The 27,889-nt window shown below is 36.8% G+C and overlaps 1 protein-coding gene across 1 annotated transcript in view; it reads left to right on the plus strand.

Moving 5' to 3' along the window:
- The window catches only part of BRWD3 (bromodomain and WD repeat domain containing 3), a 186,998-nt gene extending 168,466 nt beyond the window's left edge, over positions 1–18,532 (plus strand). Inside the window, exon 41 of the mRNA XM_021689738.1 lies at positions 17,748–18,532. Coding sequence (XP_021545413.1) covers positions 17,748–18,502 — 755 coding nt within the window. The 3' untranslated portion in view covers positions 18,503–18,532. The remainder of the gene's footprint in view (positions 1–17,747) is intronic.
- Positions 18,533–27,889: the final 9,357 nt, after the last annotated feature.

Raw genomic sequence — 27,889 nt, forward strand, 5'->3', positions numbered from 1 at the left:
CAACTGTTTATCTCTTGTCTTTTTTTTTTTTTCCAAAGAAAGAGAACTTGCCAGTAATATTTATTTCTATAAAACAAGGTGAGTGTACAAAAAGACCACCACAGGACCATGTGCATCAGACATTTCCCATGCTCTGCATTTCCTCCCTCAGGAGCACTGTGCATGAGACCTGGGAAGGATGAGGGGTGCTGGTGCAGGGTGCCGATGGAGGATGGAAGAAACAGGACATAGACATGTGGTGTCATGCCCACAGCCACATTGGATGCTGTCCTTTCTTAAAACGTATTTTAAATCCATTTAGTTACCATACACTGTTATATTAGTTTCAGATATACAATATGTGATTTAACAGTTACATACATCACCTGGTACTTGTCATGACAAGTGCACTCCTTAATCCTCATCACCTATTTAACCCATTCCCCCCACCCGCCTCCCCTCTGGTAACCATCAGTTTGTTGTCTATAATTAAGAGTCTGTTTCTTGATGTCTCTCTCTCTTTTCTTCTCTTTGCTCATTTGTTTTGTTTCTTAAATTCAACATATGAGTGAAGTCCTATGGTATTTGTCTTTCTCTGACTGACATATTTCACTTAGTGTATTACTCTCTAGCTCCATCCATGTCATTGCAAATGGCAAGATTTCATTATTTTTTATGGCTGAATAATATTCCACTGTGTGTATGTGTCTTTGTGTGTCTCTCTGTGTGTGTGTACATGTACCGCATCTTCTTTATCCATTCATTATTCATTGGATACTTGGGCTCCTTCCATATCTTGGCTATTGCTGATAATGCTGCTATAAACACAGGGGTGCGTGTATGCCTTTGTAATAATGTTTTTGTATTCTTTTTTTTTTTAAGATTTTATTTATTTATTTGAGAGAGAGAGAATGAGAGACAGAGAGCACGAGAGGGAAGAGGGTCAGAGGGAGAAGCAGACCCCCTGCTGAGCAGGGAGACCGATGTGGGACTCGATCCCGGGACTCCAGGATCATGACCTGAGCCAAAGGCAGTCGCTTAACCAACCGAGTCACCCAGGCGCCCATATTTTTGTATTCTTTGGGTAAATACACAGTAGTGTGATTTCTGGGTCATAAGGTAGTTCTATTTGTACCTTTTTGAGGAACCATAATGTTTTTTTGTTTGTTTGTTTGTTTTTTAAAGATTTTATTTATTTATTTGACAGAGAGAGAGCACAGGTAGGCAGAGTGGCAGGCAGAGGGAGAGGAAGAAGCAGACTCCCCACTGAGCAGGGAGCCCTATGTGGGGCTCGATCCCAGGACCCTGGGATCATGACCTGAGCCGAAGGCAGACGCTTAACGACTGAGCCACCCAGGCACCCCGAGGAACCATAATGTTTTGCACAGTGACTATACCAGATTGCATTCCCATCAGCAGTACAAGAGGGTTCCATTTTCTCCACAACTTCGCCAATACCTGTGTTTCTTGTGTTGGTGATTTTAGACATTCTGACAGGTGTGATGTGGTATCTCATTATAGTTTTGATTTGCATTTCTCTCACAGTAAGTGATGATGAACATCTTTTCATGTGTCTGTTTGCCATCTGGATGCCTTGATGTCTTCCTTGAAGAAATGTCTGTTCATGTCTTCTGCCCATTTTTAATTAGATTATTTGTTTTGGGGTGTTGAGTTTTGTAAGTTCTTATATATTTTGGATACTAACCCTTTATCAGATATCACTTGCAAATACCTTCACCCATTCAGGAGGTTGCCATGTAGTTTTCTTGATTATGTCCTTCACTGTGCAGAAGCTTTTTATTGATGTAGTCCCAATAATTTCTTTTTGCTTTTGTTTCCCTTGACTCTGGAGACATATGCAGTAAGAAGTTGCTACAACCAATGTCAAAAAGGTTACTGCCTATGTTCTCTTCTAGGACTTTTATGGTTTCAGGTCTTACATTTAGGTCTTTAATCCATTTTGAATTTGTTTTTATGTATGTTTTAAGAAAGTGGTCCACTTTCTGTCTTTTGCATGTTGCTATCCAGTTTTCCCAACACCAGTTGTTGAAGAAACTGTCTTTTCCCCATTGGATATTTCTTCCTACTTTATTAAAGATTAATTGACCATATAGTTGTGGGTTCATTTCTTGGTTTCTATTCTGTTCCATTGATCTGTGTTTCAATTTTTGTGCCAGTACCATACTGTTTTCAACACTACAGCTTTGTAATGTAGTTGAAGTCTAAAACTGATGCCTCCAGTTTTGCTTTTCTTTTTCAAGATTGCTTTGGCTATTTGGGGTCTTTGTTGTTCCATACAAATTTTAGGATTGCTCTAGTTCTGTAAAAAAGGCTGTTGGCATTTTGATCAGGGTTGCATTAAATGTGTAGATTGCTTTGGGTACTATAGACATTTTGACAATATTTGTTCTTCCAATCCATGAGCATGAAATGTCTTTCCATTTCTTTGTGTCATCTTCAATTACTTTCATCAGTGTTTTGTAGTTTTCAGAGTCCAGGTCTTTCACCTCTTTGGTTAGGTTTATTCCTAGGTATCTTATTATTTTTGGTGTAATTATAAATGGGATTATTTTCTTATATAGAAATGAAGCAAATTTCTGTACTTTGATGTTTTTATCCTGCAACTTTACTAAATTTGTTTATCAGTTCTAGCAGTTTTGTGTATGTATGTGGAGTCTTTCAGGTTTTCTCTATACAGTATCATGTCATCAGCAAATAGTGAAAGTTTTATTTCTTCCTTCCCTATTTGGATGAATTTTATTTCATTTTGTTTTCTGATTGCTTTGTCTGGGACTTCCACTATGTTGAATAAAAGTGGTGAGAGTGGACAATCCTTGTCTTGTTCCTGACCTTAGGGAAAAAGTTCTCAGTTTTGCCATATTAAGGATGATGTTAGCTGTGGATTTTTCATATATGGCCTTTATGATGTTGAGGTATGTTCCCTCAAAACTTGCTTTGTTGAGGGCTTTTATAATGAATAGATGTTGTACTTTGTCAAATGTTTTTTCTGTGTGTATGGAAATAATCATATGGTTCTTATCCTTTCTCTTACTGATGTCATGTATCACATTGATTGATTTGTGAATGTTGAACTAACTACCTTTGCAATCCATAAATAAAACCCACCTGATGCTGGTGAATGATTCTTCTAATTTATTGTTGGATTCATTTTGCTACTATTTTATTGAGGATTTTTGCATCTATGTTCATCAAAGGTATTATATTGGCTTGTAGTTCTATTTTTTAATGGTGTCTTTATCTAGTTTTGGTATCGCGGTAAAGCTGGCCTCATAGAAGGAAGTTGGAAGTTTTCCTTCCTTTTCTATTTTTTGGAGTAGTTGGAAGAGAATGAGTGTTTACTCTTCTTTAACGGTTTGGTAGAATTCCCCTGTGAAGCCATCTGGCTCTAGACTTTTGTTTGTTGGGAGTTTTTGATTACTGAATCAATTTCTTTGCTGGTTTCAGTATCTCCAGATTTTCTATATCTTCCTGTTTCACTTTTGGTAGTTTATATGTTTCTAGGCATGTATCCATTTCTTCCAGGGTTGTCCAGTTTGTTGGTATATATAGTTTTTCATAATGTTCTCTTATGGTTGTTTGTATTTCTGTGGTAGTGGGTGTTATTTCCCCTCTCTGTGATTTTACTTATCTGAGTCCTTTCTCTTTTTTTCATCGTACTTCTGACTAGAGATTTATCAATTTTATTGATCTTTTTTTTTCCAAACAACCAGCTCCTGGTTTCATTGATCTGTTCTATTATTGTTTTAGTTTCTGTATCATTTATTTTTCCTCTAGTCTTTATTATTTCTTTCTTTCTGCTGGCTATAGGTTTTCTTTTTCTTTTTCTAGCTCCTTTAGGTATAAGGTTAGGTTGTTTATTTAAGATTTTTCTTTCACCTGTAGGTAGGCATATATTATTATAAATTTCCCTCTTAGGACCACTTTTGCTGCATCCCAAAGGTTTTGGACCATTCTGTCTTCATTTTCATTTGTTTCCATGTATTTTTTATTTCTTATTTCCTAGTTGACCATTCATTGTTTAATACCATGTTATTTAACCTCCATATATTTGTGGTCTTTCCTCATTTTTTCTTGTGGTTGACTTCTAGTTTCATAGCATTGTGGTTAGAAAAGTTGCATGGTATGACTTTGATCTTCTTGAATTTGTTGAGGCTTCTTTTTTTTTTTTTTTAAAGATTTTATTTATTTATCTGAGAGAGAGAGAGAACGAGAGACAGAAGGCATGAGAGGGAGGAGGGTCAGAGGGAGAAGCAGACTCCCCGCCGAGCAGGGAGCCCGATGCGGGACTCGATCCCAGGACTCCAGGATCATGACCCAAGCCGAAGGCAGTCGCCCAACCAACCGAGCCACCCAGGCGCCCCTGTTGAGGCTTCTTTTGTGGCCTAATGCATGATCTGTTTTGGAGACAGTTCCATGTGCACCTGAAAAGAATGTATATTCTGCTGTCTTAGGATAGAATGTTCTGAATATATGTGTTAAACCCGTTTCAGTATGTCATTCAAAGCCATTATTTCCTCATTGATTTTTTGTTTAGGTGATCTGTCCATTCACGTAAATGTGCTGTTAAAGTCCCCTACTATTGTTGTATTATTATCAATTAGTTCCTTTATGTTTGTTATTAATTGTTATATGTATTTGGGTGTTCCTATGTTAGGTGTATAAATATTTACAATTGTTTTATATTCTTGTTGAATTCCTTATTCTGTAGTATCTTTTGTCTCTTCTTACAGTCTTTGTTTTAAAACTAGTTTGTCCTTATAAGTATCGCTACTTTGGCCTTCTTTTGACATACATTTGTGTGATAGATGTTTCTCCATCCCTTTAATTTCAATTTGCATGTACCTTTAGGTCTAAAATGAATCTCCTTTGTCTGAGGAAAGCATCCGCATCCTAGAGACCATCTGGGAAGCCCTGGCTTTGGGTGAATGCACTAACCTCTGCCTCTAGACTTCTTCCCAGCCTGCTCCTACCTCCAGGTCCTGGGCCCAAGCCATGGCCTCCAACCCAGCCCTCTGTCCCTGCTGCAGACTGGCTGCCCCCACAGCCCATGTCCCTCTATCCTGCCCATTTCTCCTGCCTAATGGGGTTTTGTGCAATTCGGGTGTTTTTCCATAAGTTGACCCTTGTATTAATAGAGCCTTTAGGAGATTTTTTATAGAAACCAAGGACCTCCCTTCAGTTCTGAACAAGTTTTTCCCTTAATTCTAACCCAAAGAATTATGTGCCTTTCTAGTTTAGTCAAATTTGTGGATGGCTTCTCCCCCTTTCCCATTCTACATTCTTAGTCCTGTGTTAGCTTCACATCTCAAAAATGGTGAAATGTGCATCAGTCCAATAAAATACGAGGGCGCCTGGGTGGCTCAGTTGGTTAAGCGACTGCCTTTGGCTCAGGTCATGATCCTGGAGTCCCAGGATCGAGTCCCGCATTGGGCTCCCTGCTCGGCAGGGAGTCTGCTTCTCCCTCTGACCCTCCTCCCTCTCATGCTCTCTGTCTCTCATTCTCTCTGTCTCAAATAAATAAATAAAATCTTTAAAAAAATAAATAAAATATGAAATAACCATAAATAAATAAAATGAATCTCATTGTAAGCTGCTTACAACTGTAGATGGATCTTGTTTTTTTTTTTTTTTAATCCATTCTGTCACCCTGTGTGTTTTGATTTTAGCATTTAGTCCATTTACATTCAAAGTACTTATAGATATGTATTTAGTGCTATTTTATTACTTGTTTTATGGTTGTTTCTGAAGATTTTCTCTGATCCTTTCTTGTCTTTCTCTCTTTCATGTCTTGCTGATTTTTTAAGTGATATATTTCTCTTTATTCTTTGCATATTTATTAGAGGTTTTAATATATGGTTACCAGTACATTTGTATATACTTTGTATATACTCTTCTGTATATACAAGTACATATTAAGCTGATAATCCTTAAGATTGGACACATTCTTTACCCCCCTCCCCATGCTTTAAATATATGCTGTTATATTTTATATCCTTTTATCTTGTGAATTCCTTGCCTGATTTTTTCACAGAAATATCCATGTTTACTGCTTTTATGTTTCCTACCTTTATATTGTAACTTTTGGTCTCTCCCTTCTACTCAGAGTCCCCTTAAATATTTCTTGTAGGGCTGGTTTAATGCTTATGAAACTCCTTTAGTTCTTGAAAGGGAAATTCTACCTCCTCTTCTGAATGATAGCCTTGCTAATAGAGTATTCTTGGCTGCAGATTTTTCCTATTCCACTCCCTTCTGGCTAGGAAAGCGTCCGTTGAAAAATCTCCTGCTAGTCTTAGGCATTTTTCCTTCTATGTTACTATCTTTTGTCTTGATGATTTAAAAATTTTCTCTTTATCACACTACCATCAAGAGTGTTTCTCATTTCATTTATTGTACCCTTCATCTCTGCTATGTTCTTCTTTATTTCTGTGTTAAGTTTCTCATTCGTGTCTTTCACTTTCTTCTCAAGTCCATTGAGGATCCTTATGATGATTGCTTTAAATTCTCTATCAGGCATGTTACTTATATCTGTTTCGCTTCAATCTCTGGCCATGGCCTGGTCCTGTTCTTTCATTTGGGATAAATTTCTCTTTCTCCTCATTTTGTCTACCTCTCTGTGTCTGTTTCTGTGTGTTAGGAAAGTTGCCTATGTCTTTTGCTCTTGAAAGTAGTGACTTTATGAAGAAGAGCCCCTGCAATGCCCTGCAGTGCAGAGTCCCCTGTTCACCAGAACTTGGCCCTTCATGAGAGGATCCTTTGTGTGTTGTTTATGCCATGCTGTTGTGTCTGAGTCACTTTTCCTTTCAGTACATCATCTGAACTGACTTTCTGCCTTTTCTGGGCTGTGCCTGCTCTCTGTGGTATTAGTGGGACCCAGGCAGGCCAGCTCTGAGGGGGTGTGCCCTCCAGGGAACTAGGAGCATGACAGGGATGTTAGCAAAATTTGTGCTGGGCTACTAGTTTTAAGTTGGAATCCTGAGGTACTACAGCAGCTGGGTCTATGCACCAGGGTAGCTGGGTGCATCACGATGTCTGTGGCTCAGTGTGCCCAGGCAACATGGCAGGGCTCAGCAGCTGAACATGGTGTGCTTTGGCAGCTGTGCACCTGGTGGCTGGGTGAGTCCCCGCAATGTTAATAAAATTTGCCCTTAGTCAAGGGTCCAGGCCAGCAGGCTTGAAGTGGGTAAGTCCTCAGGAGAACTTGTGGGCATGGTGCACTGCTAGTGGGTTAGGTAGCAAGTATCTGTGCAGTCCCGCCTCCTGCACGTGGCCCATCGTTTATGCTAGGGGACAGGGGAGGAAAATGCCACCTGCCAGCTCCCTCATTTTTGGAGAAGTCCCCCAACGTGCTCCAAAATCAGTATGAACACGTCTCCTTTTTGCCCCCGGGGTTGTATAAACCTGTTTTCCTGTTGCCTCCTGGTGCAATCTGCTATCTCTTTAAGTGTGGCTACCCAGGTATCACTCACCCTCCAGAGTTGCCCAGTGTGGAGTCAACTGACTTTTAAAGCTCCAGGCTCCAGGTGCCAGTGGTTAAACAAACACAGGAATTCAGCCCCTGTGGTTTTCAAGGCCAAACATTATGGGGATTAGTCTTCCCTATGTGAGCTCCTTGGGGCAAGGCCCCATTTCTCTGCCATCTCCACTCACATAGCTACCTTCCTCCAGGCAGGAGTCTCCCTCCACATTTATGACATTCCTAACCTTTTGGACGCAGCTTCTTCTCTATATTTAGTTGTGGAGTTTGTTCTTCCAGTCTTTGGATCACTCTCCTATTTATTGACTTGGATGTGGATGATATCTACTGAAAACATGGAACAGGGTGAGCTTAGGGTTCTCCTACTCCACAATCTTCCCAAACTCCTCTCTCCTCTTGTCTTTTTTTTTCCTGTCTTTTTCTATATGAAGTTTTGTTTTAATTCCAGTATAGTTAGCATACAGTGTTACATTAGTTTTTGGTATACAATACAGTGATTCAAGAATTCTATACATTACTCAGTGCTCATCATGATAAGTGTACTTTAATCCCCTTCACCTGTTTCACCCATCCTCCCACCCTCTGGTAACCATCAGTTTGTTCTCCATAGTTAAATGTCTCCTGTTTTGTCTCTCTCTCTCTTTTTTCCTTTGCTCATTTGTTTTGTTTCTTACATCCCACATATGAGTGAAATTATATGGTATTTGGTTATCTCTGACTGACTTATTTTGTGTATCCTTATACTCTCTAGCTCTATCCATGTCATTGTAAGTGCCAGATTTCATTTTTTATGGCTGATGAATATTCCATTATACATATATACCACACTTTCTTTATTCATTCATCTATCAATGGACAGTTGGGCTCCTTTCATAATTTGGCTATTGTAAATAGTGCTGCAATAAATGTAAGGGTGCATATATACCTTTGAATTAATATTTTGGTATTCTTTGGATAAATACCTAGTAGTGCAATGGCTGAATAATAGGGTAGTTCTATTTTTAACTTCTTGAGGAACCTCCATGCTGCTTTTCAGAGTGGCTGCATCAGTTTGCATTCCCAACAACAGTGCAGGAGGGTTCCTTCTACTCCACATCATTGCCAACATCTGTTGTTTCCTGTGTTGTTGATTTTAGCCATTCTGATAGGTGAGAGGTGATAACTCATTGAAGTTTTGATTTGCATTTCTCTGATGATTTGAGATGTTGATCACTTTTTCATATATATACAATAAACATTTATTTCCTCACAGTTTTGGAGGCTCAAAGCCCAAGATCAAGGTGCCAACAGGGCATCTGGTCAGGACTCTCTTCCTAGCTTGCTGATGGCTGCCTTCTTGATGTGTCATTACATGGGTTTTTCATTGTATATCCACAGACAGGAAGAGAGAGTGAGCACTGCTATCTCTTCCTCTTCTTTTAAGGATACCAATTCTAGTACTTTAGTGCCTACACTTATGACTTCATTTAATTTTAACGACTTCCTTATAGGATCTGTCTCCAAATACAGATACATTGGGGGATAGGGCTTTACCGTATGTAACTTTTTAAAGTTTTTATTTAAATTCCAGTTACTTAATGTACACTGTTATATTAGTTTCAGTATACAGTATAGCAATTCAGCACTTCCATACAACACCTGGTGCTCATCACAACTGCACTCCTTAATCCCCATCACCTAACCCATCCCCCCACCAAACTCTCCTCTGATAACCATCAGTTTGTTCTGAACAGTTAAGAGTCTGTTTCTCGGTTTGCCTCTCTTTCTCTTTTCTTCCCTGTGCTCATTTGTTTGGTTCCTTCAGGTCCATGTATGAGTGAAATCATATGGTATTTGTCTTTGACTTATTTTGCTTAGCATAATACTCTCTAGCTCCATTTATGTCGTTGCATGAGTAATATTCCATTGTTTATGTATACCACATCTTCTTTATTCATTCATCTTTCAGTGGACATCTGGGCTTTTTCAATAATTTGGCTATTGTAGGTAATATTGTTATAAACATGGGGGGGGTGTATCCTTTTGAATTAGTATTTCGGTATTCTTTGGGTAAATACCTAGTAGTGCAATTGCTGGGTCATAGGGTAGTTCTATTTTTTAACTTTTTGAGGAACCTACATACTCTTTTCCACAGTGGCTGCATCAGTTTGCATTCCCACCAGTAGTGTAAGAGGATTCCCCTTTCTCCACATCCTCAAAACATGTGTTGTTTCCTCTCTGGTTAACTTTAGCCATTCTGACAGGTGTGTGGTAATATCTCATTGCAGTTCTGAATTGTATTTCCCTGTTAAAGATGTTGAACATCTTTTCATGTGTCTGTTGGCCATTTGTATGTCTTCTTTGGAAAATACTTATTCATGTCTTCTGTCCAGTTTTAAATTGGATTATTTGTTTTTTTGGGTGTTGAGTTTTATAACTTCTTTATATATTTTGGATACCAAATCTTTATCAGGTATGTCATTTGCAAATATCTTATCCCATTCCATAGGTTGCCTTTTAGTTTTATTGTTTCCTTTGCTGTGCAAAAGTTTTTCATTTTTATTTTTTTAATTGTATTTATTCATTTGAGAGAGAGTGTGTGCACAAGCAGGAGGAGCAGCAGAGAGAGAGGGAGAAGCAGGCTCCCAGCTGAGCAGAAAGCCCAATGTGGGGCCCAATCCCAGGACCCTGGCATCATGACCTGAGCCAAAGGCAGATGCTTAACTGACTGAGCCACCCAGGCACCCCCCCCAGAAGCTTTTAATTTTGATGAAGTCCCAGTAGTTTATTTTTGCTTTTATTTCCCTTGCCTCAGGAGGTATAGCCAGAAAGAAGTTGCTATGGCTGATGTCAAAGAGGTTACTGCCTGTGTTCTCCTCTAGGATGTTAATGGCTTCCTGTCTCTCATTTAGGTCTTTCATCTGTTTTGAATTTACTTTTGTGTATGGTGTAAGAAAATGGTCTGGTTTCATTCTTTTTCATGTTGTTGTCCAGTTTTCCCAACACCATTTTTGAAGAGACTGTCTTTTACCCATTGGATATTCTTTCCTCCCTTGTTGAAGATTAATTGACCATATAATTGTGGGTTCATTTCCTGGTTCTCTATTCTGTTCCATTGATCTATATGTCTAATTTTGTACCAGTACCATACTGTTTTCATCACTACAGCTTTGTAATGTAATTTGAATTCCAGAACTGTGATGCCTCTAGCTTTGCTTTTGTTTTTCAGGATTGCTTTGCCTGTCCAGGTCTTTTGAGGTCCAGTAGAAATTTTAGTGTTGTTTATTCTAGCTCTGTGAGAAATGCTGTTGATATGTTGATAGGGATTACATTAAATGTGTAGATTGCTTTCAGTAATATAGACTTTTTAACAATATTTGTTCTTCTTCTGTTCCATGAGCATGGAATATCTTTCCATTTCTTTGTGTCATCTTTAATTTCTTTCATCAGTGATGTATAGTTTTCAGATGACAAGTCTTTCAACTCTTTGGTTAGGTTTATACCAAGTATCATAGTTTTGGTGCAGTTATAAAAGGGATCATTTTCTTAATTTTTCTTTCTGCTGCTTCATTATTGGTGTAGAGAAATGCAACAGATTTCTGTATACTGATTTTGTATCCTGAAATTTTACTGAATTTGTTCATCAGTTCTAACAGTTTTTTTTTTGGTGGAATCTTTTGGGTTTACTATATATAATATCATGTCATCTGCAAATAGTGAAAGTTTTACTTCTTCCTTGCTGATTTGTATGCCTTTAATTTCTTTTTGTTGTCTGATTGCTAGGGCTAGGACTTCCAGTACTATGTTAAATAACCATAGTGAGAGTGGACATCCCTGTCTTATTCCTGACCTTAGAGGAAAAGCTCTCAGCTTTTCCACATTGAGGATGATATTAACTGTGGGTTTTTCATATATCACCATTATTATGTTGAGGTATGTTCCCTCTGAACCTACTTTGTTGAGCATTTTTATCATGAATGGATGTTGTACTTTGTTAAATACTATTTCTGCATATATTGTGATGATCATATGGTTCTTATCCTTCCCTTTAGTAATGTCGTGTATCATGATGATTGATTTGCAAATATTAAACCACTCTTGCAACCCAGGAATAAATCCCATTGATCGTGGTGAATGATTCTTTTAATTTATTGTTGTGTTCAGTTTGCTACTATTTTATTGAGAATTTTTGCATTCATATTCATCAGCAATATTGGCCTACAGTTCTCTTTTTTAGTAGAGTCTTCATCTGGTTTTGGCATCTGGGTAATGCTGGTATCGTAGAATGAATTTAAAAGTTTTCCTTCCTTTTCTATTTTTTTGGAGTAGATTGAGAAGAATAGGTATTAACTCTTCTGTAAAAGTTTCATAGAATTCGCCTATGAAGCCATCTGGTCCTGGACTTTTATTTTTTGGGAGATTTTTGATTACTGATTCAGTTTCTTTGCTGGTTACTTTTCTGTTGAGGTTTTCTATTTCTTATTTTTTCAGTTTGGTAGCTTAAATGTTTCCAGGAATTTATCCATTTCTTTCCGGTTGTCCAATTTGTTGAACTATAGTTTTTCAAAATATTCTTTTTTTTAATTTTTAATTTAATTTTATTATGTTATGTTAGTCACCATATAGTACATAATTAGTTTTTGATTTAGTGTTCCATGATTCATTGTTTGCATATAACACCCAGTGCTCCATGCAATATGTGCCCTCCTTAATACCCATCACTGGGCTAACTCATTCTCTTAACAGTTGTTTGTATTTCTGTGGTGTTGCTCATTATTTCTCCTCTCTCATTTGTGATTTTATTTATTTGGGTCCTTTCTCTTTTCTTTTTGATAAGTCTGCCTAGAGGTTTATCAATTTTCTTAATTTTATCAAAGATCCAGCTCCTGGTCTCATTGATCTGTTACATTGTATTCTTTGTTTCTATATGATTTATTTCTGCTCTAAACTTTATTATGTTCTTCCTTTTTCTGGATATAAGCTTCATTTGTTGTTTTTCTCACTCCTTTAGGTGTAAGATTAGGTTGTTTCTTTGAGATTTTTCTTGCTTTGAGGTAGGCCTGTACTGCTATATACTTCCCTCTTAGGACTGCTTCTGCTGCATCCCAAATGTTTTGTACTTTTGTGTTTTCATGTTCATTTGTTTTTATACATTTTGTTTAATTTCCTAGTTGAACCATTCACTGTTTAGTAGCATGTTTAACCTTCATGTATTTGTGGTCATTCCAAATTTTTTTTGTGCTTGACTTCAAGTTTCATAGCATTGTATTCAGAAAAGATGCATGGTGTGATCTCAGTGTTTTTTGTATTTGTTGAGGCCTGATTTGTGATGTAGGATGTGATCTATTCTGGAGAATGTCCCATGTGCACTTGAAAAGACTCTATACTCTGCTGTTTTAGGATAGAATGTTCTGAATATATTTGTTAACTCCATCTGAATCAGTGTGGCACTCAAAGCTATTGTTTCCTTATTGATTTTCTGTTTACATGATCTGTCCATCAATGTAAGTGGAGTGTTTATGTCCCCTACTATTATTGTGTTATTATTAATTTCCTTATGTTATTTATTGTTATATATATTTGGGTGATCACATGTTAGGTGTATAAATATTTGCAATTGTTACATCTCCTTGTTGTGTTGTCTGCTTTATTATGATATAATAACCTTCTTCATTTCTTGTTACAGCCTTTGTTTTAAAGTCTAGTTTATCTGATATGAGTATTGCTACTCCAGCTTACTGTGGACATGCATTTGTGTGATAAATGTTTCCCCATCCACTCACTTTCAATTTGCAGGTGTTTTATGTCTAAATATCAGTCTCTTACAGGCAGCATGTAGATGGTTCTTGTCTGTTTGGGGTTTTTTGGGTTTTATTGTGGTTTTTGCATCCTGACAGCCTGTCTTTTGATTGGAGTGTTTAGTCCATTTACATTCAGAGTAATTATGGATATATATGTATTTAGTGCCATTTTATTACTTGTTTTGTCAGTGTATCTGGAGATTTTTCTCTGTTCCTTTCTAGTCTTTGTCACTTTTGGTCCTTCCTTTCCATGCAAAGATTCCCCTTTAATATTTCTTGCAGAGCTGGTTTCGTGGTCATGTATTCCTTTAGTTTTTGTTTATCTGGGAAACTCTTTATGTCTCCTCTATTCTGAATGACAGCCTTACTGGATAGTGTTCATTGCTGCAGATTTTTCCCATTCAGCAAGTTGAATATGTCATATCACTCCCTGTTGCCTTGTCAAGTTCCTGTTGAGAAATCTCCATCCAGCCTTATGGGTCTTCCCTTGTAAGTTAAGGATTTCTTTTGTCTTACTGCTTTTAAGATTTTTTATTTATCACTAGATTTTGCCAGTTTAATTACAATATGTCTTGGTGTTAGCCTGCTTTTGTTTTGATGGGAGTTCTCTGTGCCTCCTGGGCCTGGATGTCTGTTTCCTTTCCCAGATTAGGGAAGTTTTCTGCTATTATTTCTTGATAAATTTTCTGCCTCCTTTTCTCTCTTCTTCTGGGACTCATGTAATAAGAATGATTTTACATTTGATGGAATCACTAAGTCCCTTAAGTTTATTCTCATATTACATAATTCTCTCTCTCTTTTGTTCAGCTTCATTATTTTCCATTATTTCATCTTCTATATCACTAAATCATTCCTCTGCTTCTTCCAGCCTGCTTGTCATTGCATCAAGCTTGTTCCAATCTCATTTATAGCATTCTTCATTTCTGACTGTTTTCTAGCTCTTTTATCTCTGTGGTGTCTCTTTGATGTCTTCCATTCTTTTCTGAAGCCCAGTAAGTACCATATGATTGTTGTTTAAATTTTGGACCAGGCATATTACTTATATCTGCTTCGATTAGATCCCTGGCTGTAACCTTTTCTTGTTGTTTCATTTGGGATGAATTCCTCCATCTTGGCATTTTGTCTAGGTCTCTGCCTTTTTCTGTGTGTTAGGAAACTAGTTATGTTTCCTGCTCCTGAAATTAATGGCTTTATGAAGAAGCAGTCATATAGTTTCCAGTACCTGTCACTTCTGAGATTTCTCTCTGGTTGTGCTACATATGCTCTGCTGTTGTGTTTTGGCTGCTCTGTCCTTCAGCCCAGTTACCTGCAGAGGCTCTCCCTGCTTGCAGTGTACAGTATTTGTTCCTTGGCCAAAATTTGGTGTTTGTTTTTTTTTGTTTTTTTTTTGTTTTTTTATTTGACACAGAGAGAGAGAGAGCAAAAGTAGGGGAAGGGGTACACAGAGGGAGAGGGAGAAGCAGGCTCCCTGCCAAGCAGGGAACCCAATGTGGGGATTGATCCCAGGACCCTGGGATCATGACCTGAGCTGAAGACAGATGCTTAACCATCTGAGCCACCCAGGCGCCCCATAAAGGTAGCAAGTTTTAACTAGTGCTCTAGTCTGCTTGTTAAATGAGACCTGATACTATTTCCACTCGAACTGAAGCCCTGTAGAACTCTTGTAGGGAAACATGGTTGGGCAGGGGTTTCTGCTATCTTCTGGGGGAGGAGCCCACCACACTGGTACTGGGGCAAGCTTGACTGAGAAGGGCAGTCTCATCAGAAAGCTGGGGTATGGGACCCGGTGTAACCATGTTAGGCAGCCAGTATAGGCGCTGCAGTGCTTCCTGCAGCTGGCTCTGTGTTTATGCTGAGGGGCAGGGGAGAAAAATGGCACCAGTCAGCATTTGTTCCTTGAAAGGAGTCTCTGTGAATGTTGCCTCTCAGGGAAGCACTCTGAGAAGAGCAGATAATCTCCCACCTGTGTGCCCCAAGCATTTTCTAGTTTGCTGTTTTCAAGCTGTCTGCCTCCAGGTTTTTTTGCCTACCTTCTCTCCAGGAGCAGCGCAGTGCCCTACAGGCTGTATCCCACATAATCCTGGTGACCTTTAAAACTGCAGCAGGCTTTTAGAGACATGGTGTGGTAGGGGCTTGTGCTGGTCCTCTGGGGGATGGGCCCACCATGCTGGGACTTAGGCAAGCTTGACTGAGAAGGGCAATCCCACTAGAGTGCAGGGGTGTGAGGCTTAGTGTAAGCAAGTTAATTAGCCAATGTCAGGGCTACACTGCTTCCCACTGGTAGCTCTGGATTTATGCTGAGGGGTACTGGAGGGAAATGGCTCTGGCCAGCTCCTTCATTTCTAGAGAGGCGTCTCTATGAAAGCTGCCTCTCAGGCCCTCGAAGGAGAGTGAATAATCTCCCTCTTGTGGTCCCAGGTGTTTCCATGCTCTGTCCCCAGGTTGTTTGTGTGCCTTCTCTCTCCAGGAGCAGAGCAGTGCCCCCAAGGCTTTGTCCCAGTCAAGCCTGCCAACCTTTAAAATTCTGGGCTTTAAGCCTCACTGGTTTTAAGAACTCATGAAAATCGGCCCCTCTCATTTTCCAAGCCAGTGGCTTTGGGTAAATGTTCTTCTTGTGCATTCTGCTGGGTGCTCTACTCCCTCTCACCCTTCTCTCTGACCACAGCTCCCTCCCCTCTGCCGTACCCATGATCCATTTCTCCCCTAAACCACATCTGCGTACTTCCTACCTAATTTAATATGGCCTCTTCTCTCCCTTCAGTTGTGGAGTTTGTTCGTCTTCATGTTGATTTCTGGGGTATTTAGGATGATTTGATTGTTATCTAGTTGTGTTTGTGAGACAAGGTGAGCCTAGGGTCCTCCTATTCCACCTCCATCTTCCTCCAGAAAACCAATATATGTATTTTTTTGAGAGGGGAACACAATCCAGTCTATAACACCTAGACTATTAAACTAATCTTGTCACTATGGTTACCATACAACCCTAATCTTTGCTCCTTCCAAGCTTTTCAGTCCACTCTCCTGTTTTCCTCCTACCTCACTAGCTGTTCCTTCTCAGTTATCTTTGCCAGTTGTCCTTTATCTTTAGATGTTGGAATATCCCAAGTCTCAGTCATCAGCTACATTCCCTTTCTTTGTTTGCTCTCTTAATAAGCACCTTAAGTTCTCTTGACCTTAAATGTTATCTCTTACTGAAATTTTCCAAACTTATATCTCTACCTCTATATGAGTCTCCCCTGATCTCTAGACAGGTGTATCTACCTGCTTTTTTTCTTTTTCTTTTTTTTTAATTGTCTTTGCTTGGAACTCTAGTAGTATTTAAAACTGTAATCTTGATTTTTTTTTTTCTACCATACTGCCTAAACCTGTTCCTCTTTCAGTGTTCTCCCACTCAGCATAATATCTCTACCGTTCAACCAGTTTCGCGTTGGTGGTATAGTGGTTAGCATAGCTGCCTTCCATTCAACCAGTTTCTCAGGCCATAAAACCCTGGAGTTGACCTTCATTCTGTGCTTAACACTTGACATCCAATCCATCAGCAGTTCCTGTCAGTTCAAACTTGAAAAATAAAAGGTTGGCTCTGATGGCTCCTCTAGAAAGAAACACTCCAAATCTAATCACTTCTCATCACCTCTATTGGTACATCCCTTATCACGTCTTACCTAGACTACTGCAATGGTCTCTCAACTGGTCTCTGCTTCTAATCCCTTCCATAATTCATTCTATGTAAAAGAACCATAGTGCTCTGTGAAAAATAAAAATCAGATCCTGTCATTCTCTTGTTCTAAAACCCTTTACCACTGGCAGTTATCTCCTACTACTCTGTTTTTTCTTCCACTCCAATTTCACTGGGTTTCTGTTTCCTCCAATGGAATGTTCTTTTCCTAGATCTCATTTCATTCAGTTCTTTTCTCAGATACTACCTCTACATGAAAGTCTTTATCTAAAATACCCACCATGTATATACTTGAGATTTTTTATTAGTCTTTTTTCTTTATATCATGTATCATTACTTGAAATTGTATTAATTTTTTTTATTTATTTTATTGTCTATCAAGCTTTCCCCACTAAAATATAAATCCAAAGAGCAAGGACTTTGTCTCATTATTGCCATATTTCAAACTTCCAGCAATATAGTAGGTAATCAGTAAATATTTGTTCATTGAATTAATGAAATTATTCTGATACATGTTCTTACATAATTCTTTATAGAGCTCAAGCCCTTGAAATTTCTGCCCAACTTCCTCACCACCCATCATCCCTCCATACTCTCTTCCCTGCCCCCCCCCAAAAAAACACAATCAGACAAAACTCAGAACATTAGTATCTTCCATTTCTAACAGATTTAAATTTATGTTCCAATACTCTCCATTATTTTACCCTATCTTTGGGTGCTAAGTATTTTTTGATAGAACTTTTATTTTACTTTTGAACTTAAATAACCATCTTCAGTGTCAAAGCTTAACTTTAAAAAATTATTCATCTTGATTTAGATCACTCCCTTGATGGACCCCTTACAAATGGTGATGGCAGAGAGCCTCGGACAGGAATCAAAAGAAAACTACTTAGTGCATCAGAAGAAGATGAAAGCATGGGAAGAGAAGAGAAAGAGAAAAAAGAAACAAAAGAGAAATCACATTTGTCCTCCTCAGAGAGTGGAGAGTTAGGATCCAGTTTAAGTTCTGAAAGTACCTGTGGTTCTGATTCTGATTCTGAATCAACTTCCAGAACAGATCAAGATTACGTAGATGGAGACCATGACTATAGCAAATTCATACAAACCAGGCCTAAAAGAAAACTCAGAAAGCAATATGCCAATGGAAAAAGAAACTGGAAGACAAGAGGCACAGGAGGAAGGGGCAGATGGGGCAGATGGGGTAGATGGAGTAGAGGAGGCCGAGGAAGAGGAGGCAGGGGACGAGGAGGTCGAGGAAGAGGTGCAGGTGCCACTAGAGGGAGAGGGAGAGGGAGAGGAGGAAGAGGTGCTTCTAGAGGAGCCACCAGAGCCAAACGTGCACGTATTGCAGATGATGAATTTGATACCATGTTTTCAGGACGTTTCAGTAGACTGCCTCGAATTAAAACAAGAAACCAAGGCAGGAGGACTGTTTTATATAATGATGATTCTGATAATGACAATTTTGTGTCCACTGAAGATCCTCTGAATCTTGGTACATCCAGATCAGGCAGAGTGCGTAAAATGACAGAAAAAGCCAGGGTTAGCCATCTCATGGGATGGAATTATTAACAGTTAATAAATTTAGAGTAATTTAAAAAAATTCAATGGCCTTCTACTGCAGGGAATTTACTAGGAAATCTACAAAGCAAGTTGTGTGGGGACTTCTGCTTCCTTTCACATTGGTGCTTTTCCATTATGCCAGTATACATTTGTTTCAAGACTTTTGATCTCCACACTTCATTTGTTCAAACAAGCCTTACTCATTAGGCCTTAAATTAAAAAAAAAATTCTGCCCACATATAGACACACACACACAACACATCCCAAACACACTACAGATTTACTACATTAAAGGAGCATTCAGCTTCTTAAGAGTAGCATGACATTTTTATCTCAATTGAATATCCCTCTTTTGCTTTTGTATCACAGAAGTATAGCACCTTCTTACAGAGTTTTATATAGTTTGTTTTTGCCATTTTAATTCTTGTACCCAGTAATAATAACTTTTGCACAATACACCAATCCTATAGGCAGCTATTAAATGTTTACAGTTTCTATATTGTAAGAACGATCTGGATTATTTTACTCTTCCCAGGCCAAACTTTCATGAATTGTACTGAACTGAAGTATATATTTATACTACAGTTTTTGGGGGGTGGGGGGGATCTTGATATGCTTTTCATTGATTTGCTTAATTCATGTTAAAGGTGAGAAAGGGTTGGTGCCTTGTAAATATGTAGCAAATCTTTGTGGTGTGTCCTGATGTTTGCATTAACTTTATTAAAAAAGAATATTTGAGGTATCAATCTAGACAAGGTGCCAAATGCAAAAGTTTCTTGCATCCATTTTCTTTTTCCTATTATATTTTATTGCATTAATAGAACTTGTGTAGTTTAAAGAATAACTTAAACATTTGAAAAAATCCTCATCCACAAAGAATAATTTCTTTGAATAGTAGCTCAGCTACCTCTATTAACTACAACTACTGGAAACGTTAAGGAAAATAGATGCTGTTATTCATTACTAACTAAAAAAATAGAACAAGCTTGGTAGGAATGAATACTCATATGTTATAAGCTGAGAGGTTGTTAATAATTGTATTGGTTCTCAAATTAATAGTTGTAATTAACAAACTTTCATAAGTGTAGTATGCTGTACCTTAGGCTTTTCTTAGTACATACTTGTGTAAGTAGACTTGGTCTACTGCTTATGTATCTCTGCTACCACTTGCTATTTACAGCTGTGAGTGATTGGTTTTCATTTGAATTTTAAAATGTAACAAAACAGCTAGTTTGAATTGGAATGTTTTGGCTAGCAAATATTTTGAGGCAACTTTAATAGGTTTTGCTCATACCATTCCAAAGGGTTCTTCTGTTAATATTCTTTTAGAAAAGAACCTCATTTCACTGCACATTGATATTCAAGTCATTATTTTGTAGATTAAAAAAATCTTTAAAACCCTTATAGTCTTGTTTACAGCAGTAGAGTGCACATGATTCCATAAATGAGCTTGAGTTCCAAGATGAATTTTAATCCTCAAATTTGAGAAATTGCAGATTCACTAATTTGTTAAGGTGAGTGGGATAATATTAATCTCTGTTACTGTAACAGCAGATTTGTTGCACTTAGATCAGACTTTGGAGATTAAAAAAAAAAAAAAAACCTTCATGTATGCCTAGTAATCCCAGGATATTTCTTAAGCTAATGTGTTTGTTTCATGTTTCCAATCATTTTGTGCATCTGAAAATCCTTAAGTGCAAAGGAAGGAGTACACACATAACTTTGCTCTTTTTGTTTGGATCAGGTGGGGGTTGGTCCTGTACTAACTTTAAGCAGTTTTCACTTGCAGTAGAAATGATGTTCAGGCTTTAAGAAAGTATTGTTGTGAATTGTTAATGGCACTAACTTCTGTTACTGAACAGTAGATCAAGCCGATTTTTTTGTTGTTGTTGTAGTGTTGTTGTTGTTGTTGTTTTTCACTAAACCAAAACTACTGCTGGTTAAACTCAGCTGACACTTTTAACCATACTATAGATTCAAAAACATTCACATTTGAAACTCTGCATTTGATTTTTGCTAAAATGTACTATTTTAATTATTCATCTCATGGTCATTTAGACTAAATTTGTGTCTGTGTTTTCCTAGAATCAGTAACACTTTGACTTACCCTAATCAAAGTAACATAGTTACTTAAATTCATGGATATACCCAAACATGTATTACATGTATCATTTTAGTGTGAAATTTTTTGTTGACATTCTTCTATGAAGAGCTGACCTTTTCAAATGTAGAAGAATTGCCATTTGTGTGATTTTAGCTATCTCAAGCTTTATTTATAATTTATTTTGAAAAATAAAAATGCCACATTTATTTCCCATATGTCAAGATTTTCTAGGTTTAGATGATTAGAATAATAAGGCTGAAGACATTTTTAAGCACATTTTATATGTAGTGAAATACTGTGAAAATACTAGTGAACAGCATTTTGCTATAATATTGATTTCAGTTATTAGGATTTAAAAGTCACCAGGGTATGTTAGATGAGCATATTTGCCATTTATTACAAAACAAACAGATTATTTTCTGTTTGCATGCAAATTATTTTAATATGTGTGAAAATAAAAGTTTGGAAGATAGTATTTTTACTTTTATATCTGAACACTTTCCCCCCAATTTATACTTTGCTTGTTTGTAACGCCGCCTCCTGTGAATGTGTTGTAATTTGTATCACATTGAATATTGTACACTTTAATTTTTTAGTGTATCTTTAAACCTAAATAATACCAGGTTCAGGCATAGCAAAGCAAGTAGGAAATGAGGTGAAAATTTTGAAGAAAAGTCTAAATCTTAAATGAATTGCTAAGAAATAAACTTATATTTAGGTCCATGAGAACATACACATGTATAAACCTAATCCTATGCTGGATATTAATAGTCACTGAACTATAATATTTCTCATAAATGCTAATAATCTTTTAATTCCCAGCTTTAAGATCTTAACATGTGTATCTGTTTATGAAAACAGAATTGTGTGTTCTATGTCTTGTTGTGTGTAACTCTTCCAGCAATAGGATGCTTTCGAAAACATTCACTAGCCTATCAGCCTAATTACTAAATTTGTGTGTGTGTGTGTGTGTGTGTGTGTGTGTGTGTAGATTTTTTTCCAACTTGACACACTTTGTCTTGGACATTAAAAAAAGAATATTTTGTATGGAAGACAGCTGTATTCACAGCCTACCAATTCTTTGCCTCTGTTTAAAGCACTTAGCCTGTATATATACTGCTTGATCATCCATTTCATTATGCCTTCTAGATAAACTAGGTTTTTATCATGTACATGTGTCCCTCTATTTTTTTAATTTATCTTTCCTTCACTTGTTTCTTTTTCTGTTTCCCTTCCCAGAGATCAGGCTTGTGCTAGAATTCTTCATACAGCACTTCGTTTCACCCAGAGGCTAAGAAATTGAGTAAAATTCATAAATCTCACAATGCACAACTGTGTGCTCAGATATCTAACTCAGCCTTGTAATACTTTGAAGTAAATTTGAGTGATTTGTTATTTTGTTGTTTTTGTTGTAATCCTATAGGTTGTCATCAGACAATAACAGAGTGATTGAAAAGAAAAATGTGAATGCCACTTCTTAGTTTTTGATAAAAACTTTTTGAGCATTTTTCAAAATTTGTATGTTTGTGGTAGTGATAAACACCTTTATTATTTGCTTATATATCTTGGGAATTATTTTATGCACATTTACCAACTGGTACTTATCTTTAACGTTGGAATTTTCACATCCACAAAAGGGAAACTTACATCCTGTATAATTTTCAGTTTACTTTGATATCCAGCCTTTTAAACAATTACTAACATTTTGAGTTCCAAAATGAATATAGTTCAGTTCTGGGGAAGGGAATGGAACTTTTGACATTTAAAATTCACTTTTAAATGTTAACCCCATCCCCAACATTTTTGTGGTACATGAGGTTTTACAAAAGTTTTATTGAAATAGAGTATGATCACTTTTAAGGCTTGTTTTAAAAATTAGTGTGAAAATATTTTCATGCTTTTTATTTTTATCTCTTAGTAAAGTTTCTTTACTAAGTTTTAATTACAAAGTTTACCAAGTTTTGTTTAAATTCTAATATAAAGTTAATTCTTTTCATGGTGCTGTATTTTGTGAAATATGAATTGCCCTCAAGTTCCTAGACATTTATTTCTTATATAGCCTTATCCTTGATTATTTTCTTTTCAATCATTCCTGCTTACTTTTATCCTCACTTCTCTTACTGCAATGAAGACTGCATCTAATTTAGCATACTTCAACAAGACTGGCAATTTATGAATCACTGATGGGAGAAGTACAGTAGAAAGGCCCTGCAGTTTAGAGTTAAGGTGTGTTTATTTATATATATGCCCATTTGTTATTCTTATACCTATCTTAATTAAATCTATAATATGAGACTTTGACATATAAAAGCATGATAAGTATTTTCTAAAAAATAAAACTATTGATACATATAATCACCATTGGTAATTGACTTTTAAAATCACATACAAAAATATTTAGAAACCCAGTTGGGAAATGTGTTTTTACATATGTCACCAGATGCACATTAGGCAGGCAGTACTAGAAATGTTAATTCTTTAAACAATACTGTGGTGATGGCAATCAGTAATTTATTTCTTTGTCCTGTAACTTACCATCTTTGTCTTTTGTAATCCCTTACAAAGTATTAACAAAACTGTACCTTATGTTTGTTCTTAGTATCCATAAAATTTTAAGATGGAAAGTCATTGAGTTAATAGTTGATGTGATGTTATATATGGACAAAATGTCCATTAAACTAAAATTCAGTAAAGAAAGGTAAACTAACTGGCTTGGTTTATAAAAGATGTTTTGTTTGGCAGTTACCAGTCATTTAAGCAATTATCTTCAAAGACAAAAAACGATTAATTTGTTGCCATTCTTTATGGGATGTTTACAATAAAATTCCAAGTTGTTTGGAATCACTTGCACTCTTGCTGCTTTATGCTTTAACTCAGGTACTGGAGATAAATTAACAAGAAGAAAGAAATAAGGAGTTTCCTTTCCATTATTGAGCTTCAGAGGTTTTAATATGTAACTCTTGGGTCTTTCCTTTTTTGTTTCTTTGTCATATAATATTTTATTACTGTTTTTTATTTGAAAAACTAGGGTGCTTATCAAAGAAAATTAAGGCTTTTTTTTTTTTTTTTTTTTGCCTTAGTCATTGCAGATATTCTTTGGGTCACTTTTAGGTAATAAATGTTTTAACATTTTAAATGTGGGCTGCTTGGTGCATTAAATAACAGCCTGCAAAGCTTTAGTCAACATTTTGTTTTGAAATGAATAGATTTCTAATGTCTTTATGGCTTATAAGTTTTAGCAACTGAGCAGTGAATGCATAGCATCTTTATTTATAGTAATATTGCCCACAGAGGCTTAACTATATTATAAATGTACATGAAGGAAGGCGAAAAGTCAACTGAAAGGTAACTTTTGATCCAGGAATTGAAAGCCCTAACAGGAACATTTATTCAACTTATGCACTGGCAATTTTCTTCCCAGTGGCAAGAACTTCACTTGGTTCGAGGTAAGTAAGCTGGCAAAAGACTGGACTGCATGTTTTATATATATTTTGTCTGTTTTAATTATTCAGAATCAAGAAATAAGGTATTTAGAAAAAAAATACCATCCTTGACTTCTTACATGGTATCCTATGGCTATGAAAGGAGCCCAAATTTTCACATTTGGAGAGTGAGGCAAAGATATATTGTTTGATATTTGTGTTTAGTTGCTTGATTGGTTAAAGATAGCATTATTAAAGATACAAAAATTGGGGTGCCTGGGTGGCTCAATTGGTTAAGCAGCTGCCTTTGGCTCAGGTCATGATCCCAGAGTCTTGGGATCGAGCCCTGTGTCGGGCTCCTTGCTCAGCAGAGAGTCTAGTTCTCCCTCCTGCCCTTCCCCATTCCCCTGCTCATGCTTGCTCGCTCTCTCTCTCCCTCAGTCTCTCTCTTTCAAATAAATAAATAAAATCTTTAAAAAAAGTAAAGATACAAAAATGTACATTAAAAATTCTTTATTAGTGGGCTTTGACGTTTTCTGACTTCATTTGCTAGTTTTCTTAAAGAATTTTTATGACAAAATATTATAGCAATATTCAGAAGAAGATCCATCTTTTCCTAGTTGACAAAGTCAAGAACAAAGTACTCTCTACCTTCTTTCTCAGTTATATGTCCCTTACAATTTTAAAGCTACTTGCCAAAAATACACAAAATAAATTGAAGTCGATATATATTGAGCCTGTGAGTTGGTTTACATGGGATGTTTAAGCGCATACACTTACATTTGCTATCTTGGGTCTTTTATATTACTACTTAAAAGATATTTTCTGCTACATATTGCTGGAAAAACAAAAAATATTAAATAAAATAAACTTTTTACGCTACCAATGTTTTCCCAAAGTTTTGAGGAATTTTTTCTCTTTTTCTTTTCTTTCTTTGCAATTTTAGAATGTTTTCCTTTGCCAGCTGTGGCAATTGCTTTAATAACATTACCTTTCATCTGGAGATTATAAACATCTAGTAATTTTAACTGTTATTAACAAAGTTTAATTTGATATTAGAGAATTTAAAAAAAAAATTTTCAAAAGCTAGTATTTTTTCATTAATGCATAAATTTTGAACTGTCAACTTTCCTGCTCAGCATCTTTATGATTCTCTTCAGAGAATACATTTTGTAGTAAATATATGAAGAAATCAAAACGTTTCAGATTGCTTGATTAGGTTACTAATATTACTTGGTGGAATTTATTGTTAAGGGTGTTTTTGTGGTTTATCATGATACAACCCTAAGTAGAATTTATATAGCAACATGTTAATTTATATTTGGAATTTTGTGTAGTCAAGTAATTTAAGGCAGTAAAACTGTTGTTTTTTTTACTATTTTTTAAATTTAAATTCAATTAATTAATATATACTCTACTATTAGTTTCAGAGGTAGAGTTCAGTGATTCATCACTCTTATATAACACCCAGTGCTTATTACATGACATACCCTCCTTAATATCCATCACCCAGTTACCCCATCCCCACCTACCTCCCCTCCAACAACCCTGTTTGTTTCCTTTGATTGTCTCATGGTTTGTCTCCCTCTCTAGTTTCATCTTCTTTTATTTTTCCCTCTCTTCCCCTATGATCCTCTGTTTTGTTTCTTTGATTCCACATATGAGTGAAATCATGAAAATTGTCTTTCTGATTGATTTATATCACTTAGCATAATACCCTCTAGTTCCATCCATGTCATTGCAAATGGCAAGATTTCATTCTCTTTGGTCATTGAGTAATATTCCATTACACACACACACCCCACATCTTCTTTATCCATTTATCTGTCGATGAATAGCTGGGCTTTTTCCATAGTTTGGCTATTGTGGACATTGAAGCTATAAACATTGGGGTGCACGTGCCCCTTTGGATCACTACATTTGTATCTTTGGAGTAAATACCTAGTAGTGCAATTCGTGGGCCCTACCTAGGGTAGCTCTATTTTCAACTTTTTTGAGGAACCTCCACACTGTATTCTAGAGTGGCTGTACCAGCTTCCATTCCCACCAACAGTGTAGGAGGGTTCCCCTTTCTCCACAACCTCTCCCAATATTTGTTTTTTCTTGCCTTGTTAATTTTAGCCATTCTTACTGGTGTGAGGTGGTATCTCATTGTGGTTTTGAAATCTATTTCCCTGATGTGAAGTGATGTGAAGCATTTTTTCATGTGTCTGATGGCCATTTGTATGTCTTCTTTGGAGAAATCTCTGTTCATGTCTTCTGCCCATTTCTTGATCGGATTATTTGTTCGTTGAGTGTTGATTTGGTGTGTTCTTTATAGACTGGGATACTATCCCTTTAAATGATGAGGATTTGCAAATATTTTCTCCCATTCTGTAGGTTGTCTTTGGTTTTGTCAATTATTACCATTGCTGTGCAAGAACTTTTTATCTTGATGAGGTCCCAATAGTTCAGTTTTGCTTTTATTTCCCTTGCCTTTGGAGACATGTCTACCAAGAAGTTGCTGTGGCCCAGGTCAAAGAGGTTCCAAAGAGGTTCCTGCCTGTGTTCTCTAGGATTTTGATGGATTCCTATCTCACATTTAGGTCGTTCATCCATTTTGAGTCTATTTTTGTGTATGATGTAAGGAAATGGTCCAGTTTCATTCTTCTGCATGTGGCTGTCCAATTTTCCCAACACCATTTGTTGAAGAGACTGTCTTGTTTCCATTGGATATTCTTTCCTGCTTTGTCAAAGATTAGTTGACCATAGAGTTGAGAGTCCATTTCTGGGCTCTCTATTCTGTTCCATTGATCTATGTGTCTGTTTTTCTGCCAGTACCATAGTGTCTTGATGGTTACAGCTTTGTAATAGAGCTGGAAGTCTGGAATTGTGATGCCACCAGCTTTGCTTTTCTTTTTCAACGTTCCTTTGGCTATTCGGGGTCTTTTCTGGTTCCATACAAATTTTAGGATTATTTTTTCCAGCTCTCTGCAAAATGTTGATAGCGGTATTTTGATAGTGATTGCATTGAATATATAGATTGCTCTAGGTAGCATAGACATTTTAACTATACTTGTTTTTCCAATCCATAACCGTGGAACATTTCTTTGTGTCTTCCTCAACTTTTTTAATGAGTGTTCTATAGTTTTCTGAGTACTGGTCCTTTGCCCCTTCGGTTAAGTTTATTCTTTGGTATCTTATGGTTTTGGGTGCAATTGTAAATGGGACTGACTCCTTAATTTATCTTTTTTCTGTCTCATTGTTAGTGTATAGAAATGGAACTGATTTCTATGCACTGATTTTATATTCTGCCACATTGCTGAATTCCTGTATGAGTTCTAGCAATTTTGGGGTGGAATCTTTTGGGTTTTCCACATAGAGTATCATGTCATCTGCAAAGAGTGAGTTTGACTTTTTCTTTGCCAATTTCGATGCCTTTTATTTTTTTGTTGTCTGATTGCTGAGGCTAGGACTTCTAGTACTATGTTGAACAATAGTGGCAAGAATAGGCATCCCTATAGTGGACATCCCTGCTGTGTTCCTGACCTTAGGGGAAAAGCTCTCAGTTCTTCCCCGATTGAGAGTGATATTCACTGTGTGCTTTTCATATATGCCTTTTATGATATTGAAGTGTGTACCCTCTATCCCTATGCTGTGAAGAGTTTTACTCAACAAAGCATGCTGTACTTTGTCAATTGCTTTTTCTGCATCTATTGAGAGCATCATATGGTTCTTGTCCTTTCTTTTATTAATTTGATGTATCACATTGATTAATTTGTGGATGTTGAGCCACCCTTGCAGCCCAGGAATAAATCCCACATGGTTGTGGTGAATAGTCCTCTTAATGGATCCTATTGGCTAGTATCTTGGTGAGAATTTTGGCATCCA

The sequence above is a fragment of the Neomonachus schauinslandi genome, chromosome X (assembly GCF_002201575.2).
Source record: "Neomonachus schauinslandi chromosome X, ASM220157v2, whole genome shotgun sequence".
NCBI classification, from domain to species: domain Eukaryota; kingdom Metazoa; phylum Chordata; class Mammalia; order Carnivora; family Phocidae; genus Neomonachus; species Neomonachus schauinslandi.